At 41.3% G+C, this 18,203-nt stretch overlaps 1 protein-coding gene across 1 annotated transcript in view; it reads right to left on the reverse strand.

The window, feature by feature from the left end:
- The window catches only part of LOC311490646 (ephrin type-B receptor 1-like), an 89,402-nt gene that overhangs the window by 15,148 nt on the left and 56,051 nt on the right, over positions 1–18,203 (reverse strand). The window contains exons 10-13 of the mRNA XM_084548250.1: positions 7,652–7,817; positions 7,130–7,235; positions 5,273–5,334; positions 4,972–5,169 (exon numbers count right to left, since the gene is read on the reverse strand). Coding sequence (XP_084404376.1) covers positions 4,972–5,169; positions 5,273–5,334; positions 7,130–7,235; positions 7,652–7,817 — 532 coding nt within the window. The remainder of the gene's footprint in view (positions 1–4,971; positions 5,170–5,272; positions 5,335–7,129; positions 7,236–7,651; positions 7,818–18,203) is intronic.

An 18,203-nucleotide genomic window follows, 5' to 3' on the forward strand; every position in this document is an offset into this window, starting at 1 on the left:
TAGTGTCTCTATTTGTGGACCCTTCTAACTGGAGAAAGTCCACAGCTTACATGACATACGTGACTTTCTCTGGAGGTTTCTAGTCTCTTAAACCATACCAAGACATCTATGATGATCATCAGGAGGAAGGATCAAAGAGGCTTATGGTTATTCATTCATTCATTCTTCTTCTGTAACCACGAGACAGAGACAGACCATTCACACTCACATGCACACCTACAGCCAATTTAGAATCACCAATGAACCTAACAAGCATGTTTTTGGATGGTGGGAGGAAGCCGGAGTACCCGGAGAGAACCCACACAGACACAGGGAGAACATGCAAACTCCACACAGAAAGGCCCCACTTGGCCTGGATTTGAACCTTGCTTCTATTTCCAATATCCATTCCAATATCTAAACCAAATCAAGACAACTCAGATGATCATAATCATTTAAAAGGCTCTTTCAGTTTTGAGCCTAGGCTTAATCACTTGATCACAACAAGCACGTACAATATCAAAAAGGGTTACAGCTGCTTCCAATATCCACAATGGCATGTCGGGTGGGAGATGCTACAGTTGCCAAGCATTTGATGTCAAAGGCGAATAAGAGAAGTTAAATTCCAGGCTCCTGTCTGAAATTTGGACCCATTCTAACTGGAGAATGCCCACATCTTACATGACTCAGATCTAAAGGCTTTCTGCTTAAGGTTTCAGGACTCCTGAACAAAAGCAATGATCACAGTAGCGATCACAATCATTCAAAAAGCTCCTCCAAGCTAACCAGAGTGGGGGTGTGAAGGAGTGTAAAGCCAGTTGTTGTAGTTACCAGAGAAAAGAGAGTTAAAAGTTAAAACACAGGTTCATATTTTACCTGTGTAGGGTTTCTAAATTGTTAGCACATTTATTCAGCTGTTTTCTTTGTTTATGAATTATGTTACTCGATAATACCTTCTTCTTTAACCATTTTTTTCATCAAGTTAATGTGTCCATTTGGAAGTTTGGTGAATTGTTAACAAAAAAAAAAAAAATAAAAAAGTCTTATTTTCTTTATGTACTGATATGATGATCATGTCACTTCCAATGTCAAGAATAAGATCTGGCTGTAACTTCAATGAACCTGTTCGATGTACGGAAAAATTTCCTTTCTGCGGAGACACAGATGTCTTTTGTCAAAATAAATGCAGCTGCGTGCTGCCGGGGAACATGAAAATTGAATATCACTTCAAAATAAAAGTCCTCGTCCCGGAGATAAAAATCGGCGTGTGAATAATGGATGAGTGATGGGAATTGGATGACAGGCCGTGCCGTCCTGTCTCACTGTGATCTCTGCTCCACATCTCCGCGCTCATTAAAAACTATCTACTGTCACTGCTGTAACCCAGCAGCAGCAGAAGAAGAGATGGATGGAGGGTAGAGGAGGGAGGAAAAAAGGAAGGGGAGAGGGTGTGTAGAATGAAGGAAGGATGGAAATGGGACAAGATTGATAATAGGGGGGAAGACGAGAGGACGGACGGAGAGGCACGAAAACGGTAATTTTCTCCAAGAGAGGCGAAATCTGATGACATGACGCTTCTTTGTCGAAAATAGAGGAGGTCAAGGAGAGGATGCAGCATCAACAGAAAGATTTACTGCTTTTCTCATAAACATCTGTCCTAAATCTAAAGTCTATCTAAATATATTGTTAGTAAAGGGCTCTAAGATGAGATATTATCCATCCTCACTATAATAAATTAAAGTGTTTCAGAACTTGTCTTTGTTCAAATAAAGCGTTTTATGTGAAGGACATTTCTCGCGGTGTGAGAGATAGTCATAAGAAAAGTGGAAAAGAGACGGTGTTACAGCAGAGGGAGAAGATGAGGGAGTAAGGTGAGATATTTTTATTATCTCCTTAGGGTGCTTTCTTCTTTTATCTTCTCTCCTCAATCTGTTGTTCTGCTTCCTCCTCCCCTCCGTTCTTTGTTTAGCTATACACATACAACAAACTCCAAAACTCTGGAGGGGCTAAATCACAGACACAGAGAGAAAGAGAGAGAGAGTTGAAGATAGGAGAAAGGATGAGAGAAATAACCGTGGATGCATATTCAGTTTCAACTCCGAATGGGAGAGATCCAGCCATTTAAAAGGGCTCAAAATCCGGCCACGTCTCATATCACCCCGGCTCATATTATCCCCTCCCTCCCCGTCATTTTTATCCCTCCTCCGTCACCCCTGGCTGAGGTGAGAAACCCTTCCCTGAGAGAAATAAAGCCAGAATCTGAGGGATTACCGAAAGCCTCTCAGAGTGGCTCAGCAGACCAAAGCCCAGAGCACACACTCGCGGCAGCGAGGGACTGAATCTGGTTCACGACCTTTAACACCAGGAGCTCAGTGGCCATTTGGGTTTGATTGGTTTTGGTCCAAAAGAAAATAAGTTACTAGGGTTATAAACTCTGACGTGAAAACACTCCTCCATCGAGTATGGTTTGAGGTAAAAACAAGACTAAGATTACTAAATGAAACTACGACCCTAGAACAAAGTAGTGTGGTTACTTTATGCTGTAGTAACCTTCTCCAGAACCATTTACCCACCAAACAAAAGTAGAATATGTAGATCAAATTTACCTTGAAAGTTCCCAACAGGTGTAAAAAACAACCGGCACTTTGAAGTTTAAATATTACAGCTCCAACTAATAAGTCTGTGATAACTTATTGATCAACCCTCTGAGCTCTCTGCAGGCGTGAATGACTGAGTTGTGAGAAAAAAAACACTGAATTGATATTTTGGTTCATGACCTTCGGGCAACAAGTTTGAGCATACGGTATTTATTTTTTAACTCTTTAACTTTTCATGATTTCATGCTGACTTACAGCAGTGTGCACATATCGAAATTGCTGTTGCTTGTGTCTTGTATGGTGAGAGATCTGAAGAAGAAGTAAAGCAAAAACAAAAAAAAAAACATCTGAAAGGGTTAATCATACTGTGTGATGTGACAGATGACAACAACATAAACTTCTACTTTAATTCAGTCTTGGACGAGAGGATGCAGAATGTAATTTGATTCATACTTTAATCCCTGATAGGCGGGACGTGTGAACTAGGAATAACCCCCCAAAAATAACTTAAATCAGACCTGGGGTATTAAATGTTATTATCATTTCAAGTGGATTTACAGCAGTGCACATATTCAAACTGCTGCTGTTCACAAACTCATGAGTCACTTGCTTGTAAATGAATTCATATTTACATTATTTATATATTATATATCATCTAAGGGGGGAATGTGTGACATATACCACAATATAAATTTCTATTTCAATAACCACAACATAAGATCATAACGCAGAATACACCTTAGCTCATACTGCACTCCCTGATCACACCTACTTGGGGCGAGAAATAATAATTTCATGAAATTCTGCTACAGAGTATATTTGATTATTCTTCTTCTTACTTTGTGTGTAATTGTTTTGGGGAAATTTATTCGTGATAAATAATAATTTTACACAGAACAACAATTCATGACTGGGTTAGATGGTGACGGCTGTGTTACATGTACACTCACTTGCCAGTTCATTAGGTACACTAGTGAAAACGTATGCAATAAACTTTAGCTCCATGATGGTTATGGTATTCAGAATGAGTTTCAAATAACTGAGAGAGCTGCTGATTCAACTGTGTTTTCATCTCGAAGGCTGCGGTTTACAGTACTATATGAAATGTGCTGTACTGACACATGTTTCCATTATTTTGACAGCCCCGTTTTACTCATTGGGCTAGGCCTCCAAAATGATCATACAGTTGAATTACAACCTTTCTGGAGTTGTTTCAGCATTAATTCAACATTATAACAGTCATGAAGGCAGATCTAGTCCAGGCATGTTACATTAAAATGACAGTGGTGAGGTGGCGAGCACTGATGCCTCACAGCGAGAAGGTCACCGGTTCGAATCCATGGGCTGGCTGGGCCTTTTTGTTTGGAGTTTGCATGTTCTCTCTGTGTCTGCGTGGGTTCTCTCCGGGTACTCCGGCTACCTCCCACCGACCAAAGACATGCTCATTAGGTTAATTGGTGATTCTAAATTGGCCGTAGGTGTGAGCGTGAGTGTGAATGGTTGTCTGTCTCTGTGTTGGCCCTGCGATGGACTGGCGACCTGTCCAGGGTGTACCCCCGCCTCTCGCCCGATGACAGCTGGGATAGGCTCCAGCAGACCCCCACGACCCTTAACAGGACTAAGCGGGTATAGAAGATGAATGAATGAATGAATGACCTAGTCTTCACTGGTGTCCCTAATGTTTTGACAAGTGAGTGTATCCTATGTACTAAACTTGCATCTTCTGTGTATAGTTACAGCAAAATAATAGTAAAATGAGTCACTTGACCTCGGCTTGACTACGTTTTTTTAACCTTTTTTTACAGCCAAAAGCTAAAACGCTAAAACTCTGCCCCAGCCTCTCTCCAAAAACACATTAAAACAAGTCAGATGAAGCTTTGGGACCGACTTCCTCCGTTTGCCAACATCACACAGCATTTCTACGGTGAGATCACGCCTGGCCAAAGAGAATGCATGAATACGGTTTTAATTTATTCATGTGAAACTTTTTCAAACATGAATAAAACATCCCTTCTGACTTCAAAGGAGGAAAAAGAAAAATATTAAATTGGCATTGTGTGTTTCCAGATCTTTCTCATTGACTCAAAAGCTGGGCATAGTTGAAGTAATTGATTAATTTGCTGCAGAGTATCTCCTGCTTCAAGTGACAGCTGGTCTCATTAAATAAAAGTTTAGTTTTTTCTAGCTTCGATTCTGAGGCAGTGATTTTTATTATTATTATTATTTTCCTTTTCAACTGAAGGACTTTTTTAAAACAGAATGAAAGCAGCACATGTTGAAATAATCATCACATTTGTCGAGATTTTTATATATTTTTTTTAACAGCTTATAGACGCAACACGAGAGAGAAGACGGCAAAGCCGAGGGGTCAAAGAAAGTCCATGAAAATCTATACCTGATCCGATTACTTCCTCTATTTTGACACAGGAGGAGTCGATTTCCTTGGCGAACTCCCGGACGGCCTCGTTGGGGTCCTCGTAGGTGAAAGGGTCGATGTAGATCTTGACCCCCGGTGAACTGTGGCCCTCAGACAGGCTGGGAAAGGTCACCGTGGGAGTGGGGCCGCTGAACATGTCTGGCCTCAGAGTCACTTCTGAGGAGAAAGTGAGAAATTCCAAGCGGTGTTTTAAGAGCGTGGTTAGCATTAGCGCTTACCGCTAAAGAAATAAAGAGCAGGGCGTCAGCTGTGGTCGTACCTCCTCCTGTGTTGTACTGCTGCAGCTTGTCACCATAGACACTCTCCTTTAGGCCCCTTCTTCTTCAGACAGGAACACACAGAGGGAGATTTTGCATTAAAAATAATGTGTCGTGAGAGTAAATTGCTAATTGGTTGTCTTCTCTTCACCTGGACTGAGATAAAATAGACAGTTTTCCTGAATGCTCTCTTCCAGGAATTCATTAATATCGAGTGACTTCTGTGTCATCAGCTCTTGTTTCTCGCTTTCATCTGAAGATGGAACCAAAGAAGTGCACTCTGTAATATTTTAATACAGCAAATGATCTTCACAACAGACATCTTATACGGTAAACAGGAGAGACAGCCTGACGCTTGCTATTTCAAGGAGGTCACAGGGTCAAGGAAACATTGACCTTTTGGGATATTTGTGCCTTTGAGTTGTTGAATTTCCATTTTTTAGTAATTATAAAGTCTTTTATACATATATTTAAGTGCTGCCTTTTCCCTCGTGAGACTTAGACTTAGGCATATTCTGTCCTAATTTATGTGGACATAAGCAATATTAATAATAAATCATGTTAAACCTTTTAAAAAATATATGTTTGCAGGGATTTTACATGCATCCTAAAGTTTCTTCCTGCAAGAAAGTTACTTCAGTATCAGAATTCTGAAAATGTGAAGAAGCGGCCGATGGTGGAGATACTGGACAATAACAGTAACTTATGTAATGTTGGCAGCAAGCGCAGGTGCAGCAACAGGTCTGGCGTGAGTTGTGAAACAGACAATAAAAAACACAAAATTGGTTATTTTTTATTTTGCGTTTGAGTTGGATAATCTTAGAAATGGTATAGACAATTAAAAACCAAATGGTGTCAAACATCTCTGATGCCACATAACAGGTAGAAGTCTGGGCTGGATCAGCAAGTTGAGGTTGAGTTGTTAACTTGGCAGGGAGGGCTCAATGCACTGTGAGACAGGTTGAGTGAACTGCATGTGCAACTCAGAAAAGACAAAAGAGTTGTGTTATATTTCTTGCATTTGTATTTTATATTAACTGTATTGCATTTTAAACTCATAAGGGAAGAACGACTATCATCAAAAGCCGGCAGTAACCTTACGTCGCCCGTGTATGGACCATAAAGTTGCACTTCAACTAATGGTACAGACTGCAGCCAACAGTCAAATGGCACACACCAATCAGGCATAACATTATGACCAGAGAATGGACATGGGCCTTCTGAGGGTGTCCTGTGGTGTCCGGCAACAGAATGTTGTTAGTGGGGGGGCTTTTGGGTCCTACGGGTTGAGGGGAGGGGCCTCTGTGGATCATCCCACAGATACTTAATCAGTTTGGGATCTAGTGACTTCAGAGACCAGGTCAACACCTTGTGCTGTTTTTTTTTTTTTTTTTTTTAGTTGTTCCTAAACCGTTTTTGTGTGTGTGCCTGTGTCTATGGGCTGCTGCCATCAAGGAGTGTCATTGCTATGGGGTGGGGGTGTCTGGTCTGGTCTAGGTGGGTGCTACATGTCTAAGTAACATGCACATGAATGAATGCCAGGTCCAAAAGTTTCTCAGCAGAACACTGAGTTGTCACAATATGGTCAATGTTATTTGCTTCTCCTGTCAGCGGTCATAATGTTATGGTTCCTGAGGCTGATCAGCCTGTCAGAGTGATCTTTCTAAGTGACGTAACTTGCCGCAGAATTAACATACTCAAACGGCTGGGAAGCTGCTGTATGTATGTACTGTGTGTTGTTTAACAGGACAAATGTCTGCCATCTCTACCAATTAGATGACAGTTATGAAGAACACAGGCATATATCTGCAGTCTCTTGTCATGTCCCAGCATGTGTGTGTGTGTCTGCGGTGTGTTACCTGGTACAGATGATGGCGATGGCTACCAATGAGACGATACACACTCCGCCGACTAAAGATCCTGCTATCAGGGAGAGCTGCTGTCCGAGCTCTGACTTGTACTCGTCTGCAGAAACACACAACGACAGCCCAGCACACAAATTGAGAAAATGGAATATTATATTTCTTATTATATTTCCTGCATTTTTGAGAGTCTCACATACACACAGCTGGACATGTCTTAAAGGGAAAATAAACAACTGACAGTGTTTTTCTCTCTAACACACATACAGTATCATTTTACAAGGCTCATTTTACATGATGCCAAGCATTCACACACACTCACACACACACACAAAGTAGGGCAGAATTTAATTACTTCACAGCCAGATTTTCACTCTTGCGCAGCCTCTCACATTGCTTCTCTCAGCTCTGCACTCTCTCTCCTCTCCACTATAAACCTCCACCCACCCACCCACACACACACCTCCACGCACACACACCTCCACACACTCCAGCCTAACCACCCACCCACCCACTCACCGTCAGTGAGGGTTTGGAACAGCATCTCCTTGCTGTAGGCCCCGTAGCCAGCCACGGTGCGGGCCCTCACCTGGACCACATAGCCGGTCCCAGGCCTCAGACCCTCCAGAACAACATTAGGTGTCTCGCTCTGGACCACTGAGCTGTTCAGCACTGACGACTGGGACTGAGGAGGAGGTACAGAAACACAAATAGGTTTTGGTTTTTCATTCCAGGACATGAAAGGAATAATTTTTTGGTCACAAACTGAATTCAAAAACTTGTTTTTGGTTGTAAGCTGATTAATCTTAAACACCAAAGCAAGCTAAGACATCTACTTTTTTAGTCTACAGTGATGCTACATGAAGCCTGGTAGGACCGAGTAGCTACAGAGTTGCTTTGAATTCAGTCTTGGGCCTTATATTTTATTTAATTCATTTGAACATAAAGTTTCAGATACACAAATTAAACCAAAGACAGAGATACAGTCTGAATTACTCTGGATAATCCACAGACCTTGGCAGCAACCGTATTCACTGGAATAGCTACGTAGAGAACCTGGATTACTGCTTATTCAATTCAATTTTATTAATATAGAGTCAATCTCAAGACGCTTTACAGAACCCAGAAACTGAAACCCCCAGAGCAAGTACTAAGGCCACAGTGGTAAGGACAAACTCCCTTTTAACAGGAAGAAACTTTGAGCAGAACCCAGCTCATATAAAATCAGACCCATCTGCTTGAGGCCGGCTGGAAGAGAAAGAGAGCAGCAGGAGGAACAACATTATACATACACCTGATTAACGCTTAGATGTAGCACCAGCGTGATACAAACAAGACTACACGATGCAGCTGATGTAGTGAGTTAGCTGTAAGGTAGGAATAGAAGAAGTATCATAAGTAGGTTGGAGAATTATGCATTCAGAATGGATTGATGAGCAGTATGCACCTCCGCAGATCAGAAACACACAGCTGGAGAAAGGAACGCACATCTAATAACATGCTACACAGCAGCAGCAGGACACAAATGCATGAGAAGCAATTAAAGAAGAAGACAGGGGACAGGTGCACAGTGCATCATGGGAAGTCCCCCAGAAGCAAAGACCTATAGCAGCGTCACTAAGCAACGGTAGTAAAACACACTATGTTTCACTAACTATATATTTTATATTTCATTAAAAGTCAAATATTTAAAAGCCTTGAAAGTTTTTTTGCATTACGAGACAACACTAAGCTTGAACCCTCTCCTAAACAGGCGGACTGAGACACCACTTATCGGACGCTCACAACACAGGTTTAACGTCTCATCCCCATTTACAGCTTAAGTCCGGAGAGTTCCTCGTCATTAATAGGTCATTACAGAACCATTAACCAAAGACAATGTCCCCCACGTTAATCTGAACAACATCCTCTAATTCAGGTGAGTATTGGGTAATTAACAGACTTAGACCTAGACTTTTTTTTTATTATTATTATTGTCAGTCAAAGCTTTACACCAGCAGGGAACATTAGAATGAAATTTCGTTTCACTGGCTCACAAAAGCAGCTACACACAGATGGGAAAAAACACAGTAGAGAAATATATCATTAAAATAAGGTATCTGTGAATAAAAAATATATGTATACCCTAGTCATGTTGTTTACAGGAGGGCAAAAACACGCGGATGTTCTAAAATAGGACATTGGTCAATTAGATCTGAAGAAGCCGTTTGGATGAGTGGAGTAAACTCAAAATGAAGAAAACCTCTCTTTCAACTCAAAAAGCTAAGATACAACGAACGATCAATTTCTTGTTTCAACTTGATAGTATAAGTTATATGGTTACATTATCCGTTGAAGAAAACTCATTTCATCTTGTCAAATGAACTCACAATTATTCCCTTTGCTATTTCTACTTACTTCCAAGTTAAAAGGGAACTACTGTTTTTTTACAACCTGGACCTTATTTCTGGCATAAAATACGATCGTTTACTCACTCATATAACTTTTGTGTCATTTGTAGTCAACTGTTAGATCTGCGTATATCCATATAGTGGAAGTGATTGGGGCACCGAAACGCAGCCTCTAAATAACGCATTATCTGCCGCGAAACTCGTTCATTTCGCCAATATTTTGTTGTGGGCACCCGCGATGGTCAGGTTGTTTACTTGTAATTTGCTACTGCTAGTTTTTTGCAACATGGCTGAATATTTTTCCAATTCTGAGGTTGTGGACGAACCATAGCAGTAGCAAATTACAGGTGAACAAGCTGACCATCGCAGGTGCGCGCGGCGCTCAGAGATGACATCATCCAGGTCAGAAGACACGATAACAGGTAACTCTGGACTCAACGGGGAATAGCACTGGCATACAATAACAAAATATTGGTGAAATGAACGAGTTTCGCGGCAAACAATGCGTTATTTAGAGGCTGTGTTTCGGTGCCCCAGTCACTCCCACTATATGGATATACGCAGATCTAAATATCTCCCGAATGACTACAAATTACACAAAAGTTGTATGGGTGAGTAAACGATCGTATTTTATGCAAGAAATAAGGTCCAGGTTGTAAAAAAACAGTAGTTCCCCTTTAAGATCAATTTACTAAAATACTAAATTCATATCGGCTGACATTTTAAGTTGAGAGCACTAATGTTCTAGTTTCTACTATTTCTCATCTTGACGACTCAAAGTTTACCTAAATTTCAGACAGATTCAACTCACATCTCATTCATTCACAAGTTTGACATTTATTTTATTTAGAGAGGAGGAAATAGGGAAACGACTTCTTAAATCCACCCGTCTATTACACTCATGGTGCCAATATTATTGCTGACGTTGTAATACAGTGGTTTAATAAAACATGCGAAAGTGGCAGCAGCCTCTACATTTCCCAATATTCAAATCATATCACCTTCACTTTTTTCCAACTCAAAACATAAAGACGTGAGTTAAATGAACGTTAACCACACAGACAAAAACTCACGAGAAGTCAAGACAATGGATTACTTTAAGTTTAGAAAACTTATTAAATTGACTTCAATATCAGAAACTTGTCATGACTATTGGAGTTAAAGAGAAGAAAAACGTTCATATAACTTGGAGCTGTAATGTTTTACAGTGTAGTTATTAAAAAAACAAATTCTGTAATTTGGTTGAACCTACCAACCCAAGGAACTAATTTTCTTCTAATTTCTGAACCTCCCATTTTCACCTCCAGCTGTTTTCCATTCTCTTCTCTTATACCTCCTCTCATCTATCCACCCTTTGCTCATTTTGTCCCCCACCAGCGCCCTCTTTGACCCATTCACTTCTTCATTCCCTGCAAATATAACCCAGTGATAATGCACTTAATTAGCCATTACCCAAAGAGACAGGTGAGTATTTGGCCTCCCCCCCCCCTCCCCCCCGAGGTGAATTAGGCATCAGGCCTATCTCATAAACCCAAGGCCACCACCTTTTACCTCTATCTACCCACGCCCTCCTTCTGGGCTTCCACTCTTCCGGCAGTTTCTTCCAGATAAAAGAGGTTTTGCTGGGGCTAAATTGAAACGGTCCAGGGAGAAAGATAGATATGGTGAGGTGATGGTATGAAAGGAGGAGGGGAGGGAATCATGCCGTGAGGATGGGGGGGGGGGGGTGGCGGCAAAGAAGAGAGGAAAAGAAATGATGGGTGATGAGGTGGACAGTTCAGGGGGGGAAAAGAGTGGGAATATATTGAGGGGAGATGGGTGGGTTGTCAGAAGAAGGCATGGGCTTGAATGAAAAAGGGTTAAAGATGATTGAATATTTTTATTACTGCAATTTTTATATTTATTGATACATAGAGGGATTCCTTGTCCCATTTATAATCTTTTATACATTTACCTTAATTTATTGCACTTATCATTGCAGGGCTTTGCTTTAAGCTAATTAGGACGTGACATGTGGACATCTATAGAGAAATGGGGTTGTGTATAGGTGTGGTTTGGGTTTGGAGGGGTGTGTGTGTGTGTGTGTGTGTGTGTGGCGGGGCAGGTGGGGGTGCTCTATGCTTGCCAGAGTGGAGAGGTTAGAGGCCACCCCATCTGGGAAGGCCTGGTAGCCAGAGATAAGTTGTGGGGGGAAAAAATCCTGCCTTCCTGTGCCATATCAAATTTACTACATTAAAACCTCATTATCTTATAGAGTGAGAGTGAGGGAGGAAGGGGTGAGGAAGGAACGGAGGAGTAGATGGAGGGGAAGGAAGGTGAAAAAATTACAAAACTGCCAGAGAAGGAGATACAGTGCAGCTGTCTGGAAAGAAAAACCTGTCCTCTCTCTGCAAGCTTATCAAACTGCTCCCTGAGGACATATTCACTTCAAGCCATGAGCTAAAATTAGTCATTATGTGGTCGACCGCTCTACTGTATGAAATACAGTATCTTAATTGGCTCCCGTTTTAGGTAATATTAATAAAAAAATAAAACCGGCAGCAAATAAGACTGACTTACGGTAAAGTCGCTGCCATGATTTTGACTAAGTAAGGGTTTTATCTGCGACTGTCAGACTGCAGCTACACTGCATCTCTCAGCCGGTGCACTGCTTCTCACTCCGTCCTCGCTGTAATTGCTCTCCGAGAGGAAGAATCTCAACTTTCTCCTTCTTTATCGTTGTTCTCTATCTCTTCCTGGAACTTTGCTGTTACTAAAACTGTGGTTGGTGCTGGTGGTGCTGATAAGTAAGTTTTAGGCACTAAAAGTACAGTAAGGATGCTTCTGGAAAAACAAGAGTGAAAGAAAAAAAGACATATTTTTAAGACAACAATTCTCTTGGGTGCACATGTGCAGACGTACTCGGCAGGTAGCTTGTTCCAGCATCTCAAAAAACTTTGCAGTTATTTCTGTGGGTTTAGTCAGTGTAAGTGTTTCATATCTCTTTCTGTAATTCCAAACTGACCTCATGATGCTGAGCTCAGGGCTCCTTGGGGACCAGAACATCCATTGAAGGACTCTTTGTTCTTTTTGTGGCTAAAGAAAGTTCGGTAAGATGTCCTGCTGCATGTCCAGTTTCACTGCAATGCTGCAGAATGAATTTGAGGCTGGTCAGGCGGCTCCTTGATGATTTGGCGTAATTTAAACATCTGATGTGCAAAGCAGTTTCTAGTGATGTGCTTTTGCTCAAGGGGAAATTCCATTATTATTTTTTTTGACTATATATGATACTTGCCCTTGCACTGCACAAATTACGTGTCTACTAATGCCTTCCTAGACCCGTATGACCGTCAAAGGAACGACCTGCCGCCTCTAAAGTTGAGGACATAGTGGTTATGGTTGAAAGAAACCAATACTGACATTGGTAGGACTAAAGCTTGGTTTACACTTCGACAACGGCGGTAGACAACACCAGATTGCTTGCTTGTGTGTTAGCATTGTTCTGTAATAATAGCCCTAAAATGCTGGTCAGTTGTGTTGAGTTTCTCTTTGCACTTTAAAAAACAACTGATTTAACTTTTACTGAAATCACTGCAACAGAAAAGAGAGAAGACGTCAGAGTAGATCTTTTAGGTGGGTAATTTTTCTGTGCTTTTCTGGTCACTGACAGACGTGGATGAGGAAATGCGACTCGGACCAGCTGTTCTTATTCAAGTGGTAACATCAGGTGTAAATCGTTAGAACATTATCGCTAGGCAACTGTTGCCGCTCAGAAGCCACTGAGGCTAACGGTTAGCAAGCTAACGACTGGGTGACTTAACGTAGGCTAGTTAATACAAAAGCATAATAAAAGTATGAAATGGTTGGGAATATCAACATTCATATAACTTAACTGCAATATACTCACATACCATCTAACTCTACTACTACACAACTGTAATTTATGAAAACGTCACAACTCTTACTTACCGACAATGTCCACGTACGAGGCTGCCAATACCACAAGAGGGGGGTATTCCTATATACTCCTCTCTTGAACATGGCACACATGATCCTATTTGATCGCAGCATTCAACATTTTAAGTCGTGTGCGAAAAATACTTGCCCTCAAGTGGTGATGTTGGTCTTAAGCTGTGAGAACACCACTGATAAGCAACTTAACAGTTAAGCAAGCTAGCAACTTAATGTAGTAAATGTAAAGGCATAAAGAAAAGATAAGCCCTTTGGGAATATATCTATTTTCAATTAAAATATTATAAAATTTCCCCATACACCATTACTTTTGGATGTAAGAGGAATCCACCTCGATTTGTACAATAGACACTTCAGTAAGACACAATTGTTCTGTTTGGTGAGGACAACAGTGACTTCGGCAACACCAGAACACTTCTGATGAAATGCTTTCTGATAACATATTCTGAATCTGACATTAATGCACCTTGCTAATTGGAGAAGAATCACACTAAATTAGCTCTCTTTGAGTTATATTTCATGAAAAAAAAAAAGAAAGTAATTAATGAGTACATTTACGACGTGTCTTCCATTATAGACATTAGACACCAGATCTGCATGAGTAGGTAATTTTTAATAGCATCCCACTGTGATAGGGAGACGTGGAGGAGCCGGGTTTGAATATATTTTGTATAAAAACCACTGAGGTTACTGGAGTAGCCTCATTAGAAGTTTACCTCGGAAAGATAACAAGGTTATTCTGTGCATACTTACACCAGCACACATAAAAAACACAATTTCATTAAACGATTACAGGAACTTTATTAAAACTATTAACACATTATGATGATGATAAATGGTTGTGTAAGTGCTGTGTTAGGACTTTAAAAGGAGCAGCACTAGTAACCCTGAACATAAAAATGCCACTCACACAAACACACGTTCTCCCTTCTCCTTGCGCAGCATAGTGAACGTATAGCCATGCACTATTACGAGCTGGAAAATTGGAATCTGTGCGAGTCCTCTAGAGCCGTGGACTTTAAGAGTGTTTTCATCAAAGAGGATAGATAAGAAAAGGTTGACAAGAGTCTTAAAGTTGTAGTTCTGTTTGCAGTAGAGAGTTTTCAGTGAGTTATGAAAGTACCAACTCACTGACAGTATGTATTAAAAAGAAAAAAAAAAAATGAGTGCAGAGACCAGCAGTGGTATCCTAAAGAATGCCCCTAACTGTTTTCTTCAGTTTTGTGAAAAGTATGGGAAGATGGTGGGCAGTGAAATGTGGGCTGAGGATGAGGATTTTTATTTTTTATTTTTTGGTATGTCTTACACAATCCCTTGTAGGTGCTTTGCTCTTTGTTTTGACGCAACGCTCTGTTTTTGCAGCTGAAGGCCCAGCTTCAGGAAAGATGAGGACGTTATTTAAGTCTCAAAATCCATTTCCTCCCTTTCACTGCATTACAAAGATGAGATATGCGCACTCCTACAGCAGCTGCTTTTGATGGGAAAGTAATTAGGTCCTGTATGTCTTAAGGGGAGTACACATGGGAAAAAAAACAGCAGTGATGCGGTGACAAGAGACCAGGAAATGTTAATGAAATTGAAAAAGTTGCAGAAAAGGCAGGCAGAAAATAACTTTTGATTAGGCGAAGTGGACAGGTATCAAGTTGAATTAATCTCAATTTTGAGGGAACGCAATTGAGGTGATGACCACTGGGAGCCCCTAATACAGCTGACTGATACATGCATAGACATTGAGTGTGTTGGCCCGTTGTTGCGGAGGATTGGAGGAGGCAGCTCTGTCCCACTAACCAATACGAGTCAATGGAGTGAACCTTATTAAGCATCTTCTACAAAGTGCTATAAGTTAATGCCTCTCATTTACACATTCACACACAATCGTATATATGCAACCGATATGAACCAAAAACAACGTCTGTAACGTTCTGAGTAGTTAATGTTACAGACGTTGTTTTTGGTTCCTATCTGCCTCCTCCAATATGGCGGCGACGCTGACGTACGGTCTAGCGCTCAATGAGGCGTCTGTGTATATATGTCTATGGATACATGAGGCAAACATGGAGTTCTCCAAAATGTCACCACAGGGAGACACCTTCCAAGACTTTGGTTCCTACCACTAAAGTCACCATGCTGATAGCAGGCTTGTAGTGTCAGATGAACCAAATGTATAGCCTGTATAAGAACTGGCTGCAACTCAGCACCATCAGTAGCATTTAATAGTGCTCCACAGCGTGTTGTAAGATAGGATAGCATAGCTGGGTTTAAAAAAAGAATGAAATTCATTCGCAAATTGTGTTGATGTACAGCCTCCTTCTCTCTATCACCGCAGGGCGTTTAGTGAAGTCGTTAATTGACTGCTGTCGAGAGGATTTGGACCGTTCCTCTGCTAGCGTTAGCGGATGCCTTTTCAGATGAGTGTGCATTGCAGTAGTACATTTGTTGTATTTCAGGACTGACGTAAATATTTTGCATGTCACCGTAGAATGGGCTACGTCTTTTGCGAAGTATTTCCACGCATTTGATGAACCGCTGCTAGTTTGCTGCAATGACCCACTGGGCTCCTCACGTGATCAATGTCAACATGCTTAAAACGTCATGGTACAACTAGTCTGTACAACCCCTAGCAACCAACCGTCAGCTACAACTATCAAAACCATTTACATGTGGATGAGGTTTAACCCTGAATCCGTAGCTCTCATTGGTGCCACCAGTTTTCCACTCTCTATTCGCACTAGTTTGATCAGTGAATTCTGTAATGAAGTCTTTTGTTCGTAGTCTCCTGGTTCATACAGATTAGACCCATCTGAAGGCTTGATTGGTTCAGTCAGACAGCCTCACAGAGCAGCTTTGAACAGCACCCGCGAGGGAATAAATTAGTGATTTAGTCCTCTTCAAGTGATTCACTTACAGAGACAAAAAGATCTTCCAGGGCTGCACTTAAACAGTAGGAGCAACAATTTTATCATCACATTCACGCTGTAATCTCTTTCGGAAAACAATGAAAACAACAGAAACGGTACATTCACGAGGATCAATAACATTATTTCTGCACAGGAAATTGCTTTAGAGCTTAGAAGCAAGAGCACCAGAGTGTCCAAGGAAAAGAAATACGATCACAGAGATAGAAATATCTCTTAGGTACATGTGGAAGTTGCCAAGGGTCAGCCCGTCCGGGGCCAAGCCATGCCATCTCTTCTGAACCCAGAGGCCTGTCTCTGCAGGGGGTGAGCCCAATGGCTGTTTGTAACTCTTCTGGACTATGGCTTAATGTCAGGCTGCTAGATAAGGGTCACTGAGTTCTCCTCCTGGGTGTTGCACCAAGTTGAAGTTATAGGGGTTGTTGCAGTTTTAGTCACATTCTGCTGATTCATGTTCGTGTACAAATCCCTACACCAAGGCATCTGTAGTGGAGACACTGTGGTGGGGCAGCAATTTTGTGGGCATTTTGCTGGAACATTTATGAGCTGGTTTATGTCCCAAGCTTCACCTGGCTACAAAGTGTGTGTACTGAGAAAAACGGGGATATCAAAAATACAAGTGTGTGGCTGGGCTAACCCTTAAAGATAAGGTGAGGCGATAAGACATCTGGAGGGAGTCCAGAGTAGAGCTGCTCATCAGTTTACATCAAAAGCAAAGTGAGGTTGCTCGGGAATCTGAAACAAGACTTCTTGTCTGTGTATGTGCACCTGGTAGACGATGGGGCAGACTCAAAACGTGCTGGGTGGACTATATAGTCACTTATCTGTCTTGGGAATGCATCAAGGCCTTTAAGGAGAAGCTGGAAATGTTGCACAGTGAAGGATGTCTTGATTGTCCTGTATCAAACTAATTCCTTTGACTCTTAAATCAGGGGTCGAGCCTGTTATTTACCAAGCACTATTTTTGTCTATCATTTCATATCATAATGATTGGAAACTGGGTCAGAAACAACAATACAAACAATTATTTTGGATAGCTACAGTTATTCTTCAACCTCCTGAACCGCCTACTGCCTGGACAAGAAATCCTAGAGCATTCAGACCAGGATTTCCTGCAGAGATGCTCAACCTTCGCTGCATACACTCCTATATAGTCATAGATAGGGGTAAGTACTGCTTGTAATACCAGTGGCCTGTGCTGACTTCTGGCACGTACTAAGATCCACAGAGAGCCTTGAAGCCCACACAGCCGAGGAGATGAATCTAGGAGACAATCTCACTCAGCAAACATTACAGCAATATTAGCGGCTGCGGTGCACAAGCAATATGATATCCGTCCCCACGGACTTTGGAGCCTATAGAAAATTCTGCATCAGAGGTGTAAAAACACGTCTGCTGATATGATTATATTCCTATAAAAGAACTAGAAAATATGTTGTTTTACTGTCTGCAGTGTGATATAAAACAAAAACCTGATGATTCAGCTAAGATGGGACCAGATGGAAACTTTTGGTAAAAATAAAATTTGTCTAAACTACTGTCCATAACGAGAGTTTATAAGAGTTTATAGTGTTTTTGATGAATAAAATGTTGCTTTTTGTCAGTTGTTCATACGAGAAACACTCACGTTTTTATTACATTCAATAAATCAATAAACCTTTCCAGTGTTAACGCCAAACAAGGGTTTAATGAAGGAATGATCATTTTTACTGCACAAAACAGTTCATGTGTGCCGGTGTAACGCGAGGCCCTCCATCACTGTAAAACCCTGTCAGTGTGACTACGGGCTAAACAAAGTACGCTTTGCAGCTCCAC

The sequence above is a fragment of the Chelon labrosus genome (assembly GCF_963514085.1).
Source record: "Chelon labrosus genome assembly, chromosome: 7".
Classification (NCBI taxonomy): Eukaryota; Metazoa; Chordata; class Actinopteri; order Mugiliformes; family Mugilidae; genus Chelon; species Chelon labrosus.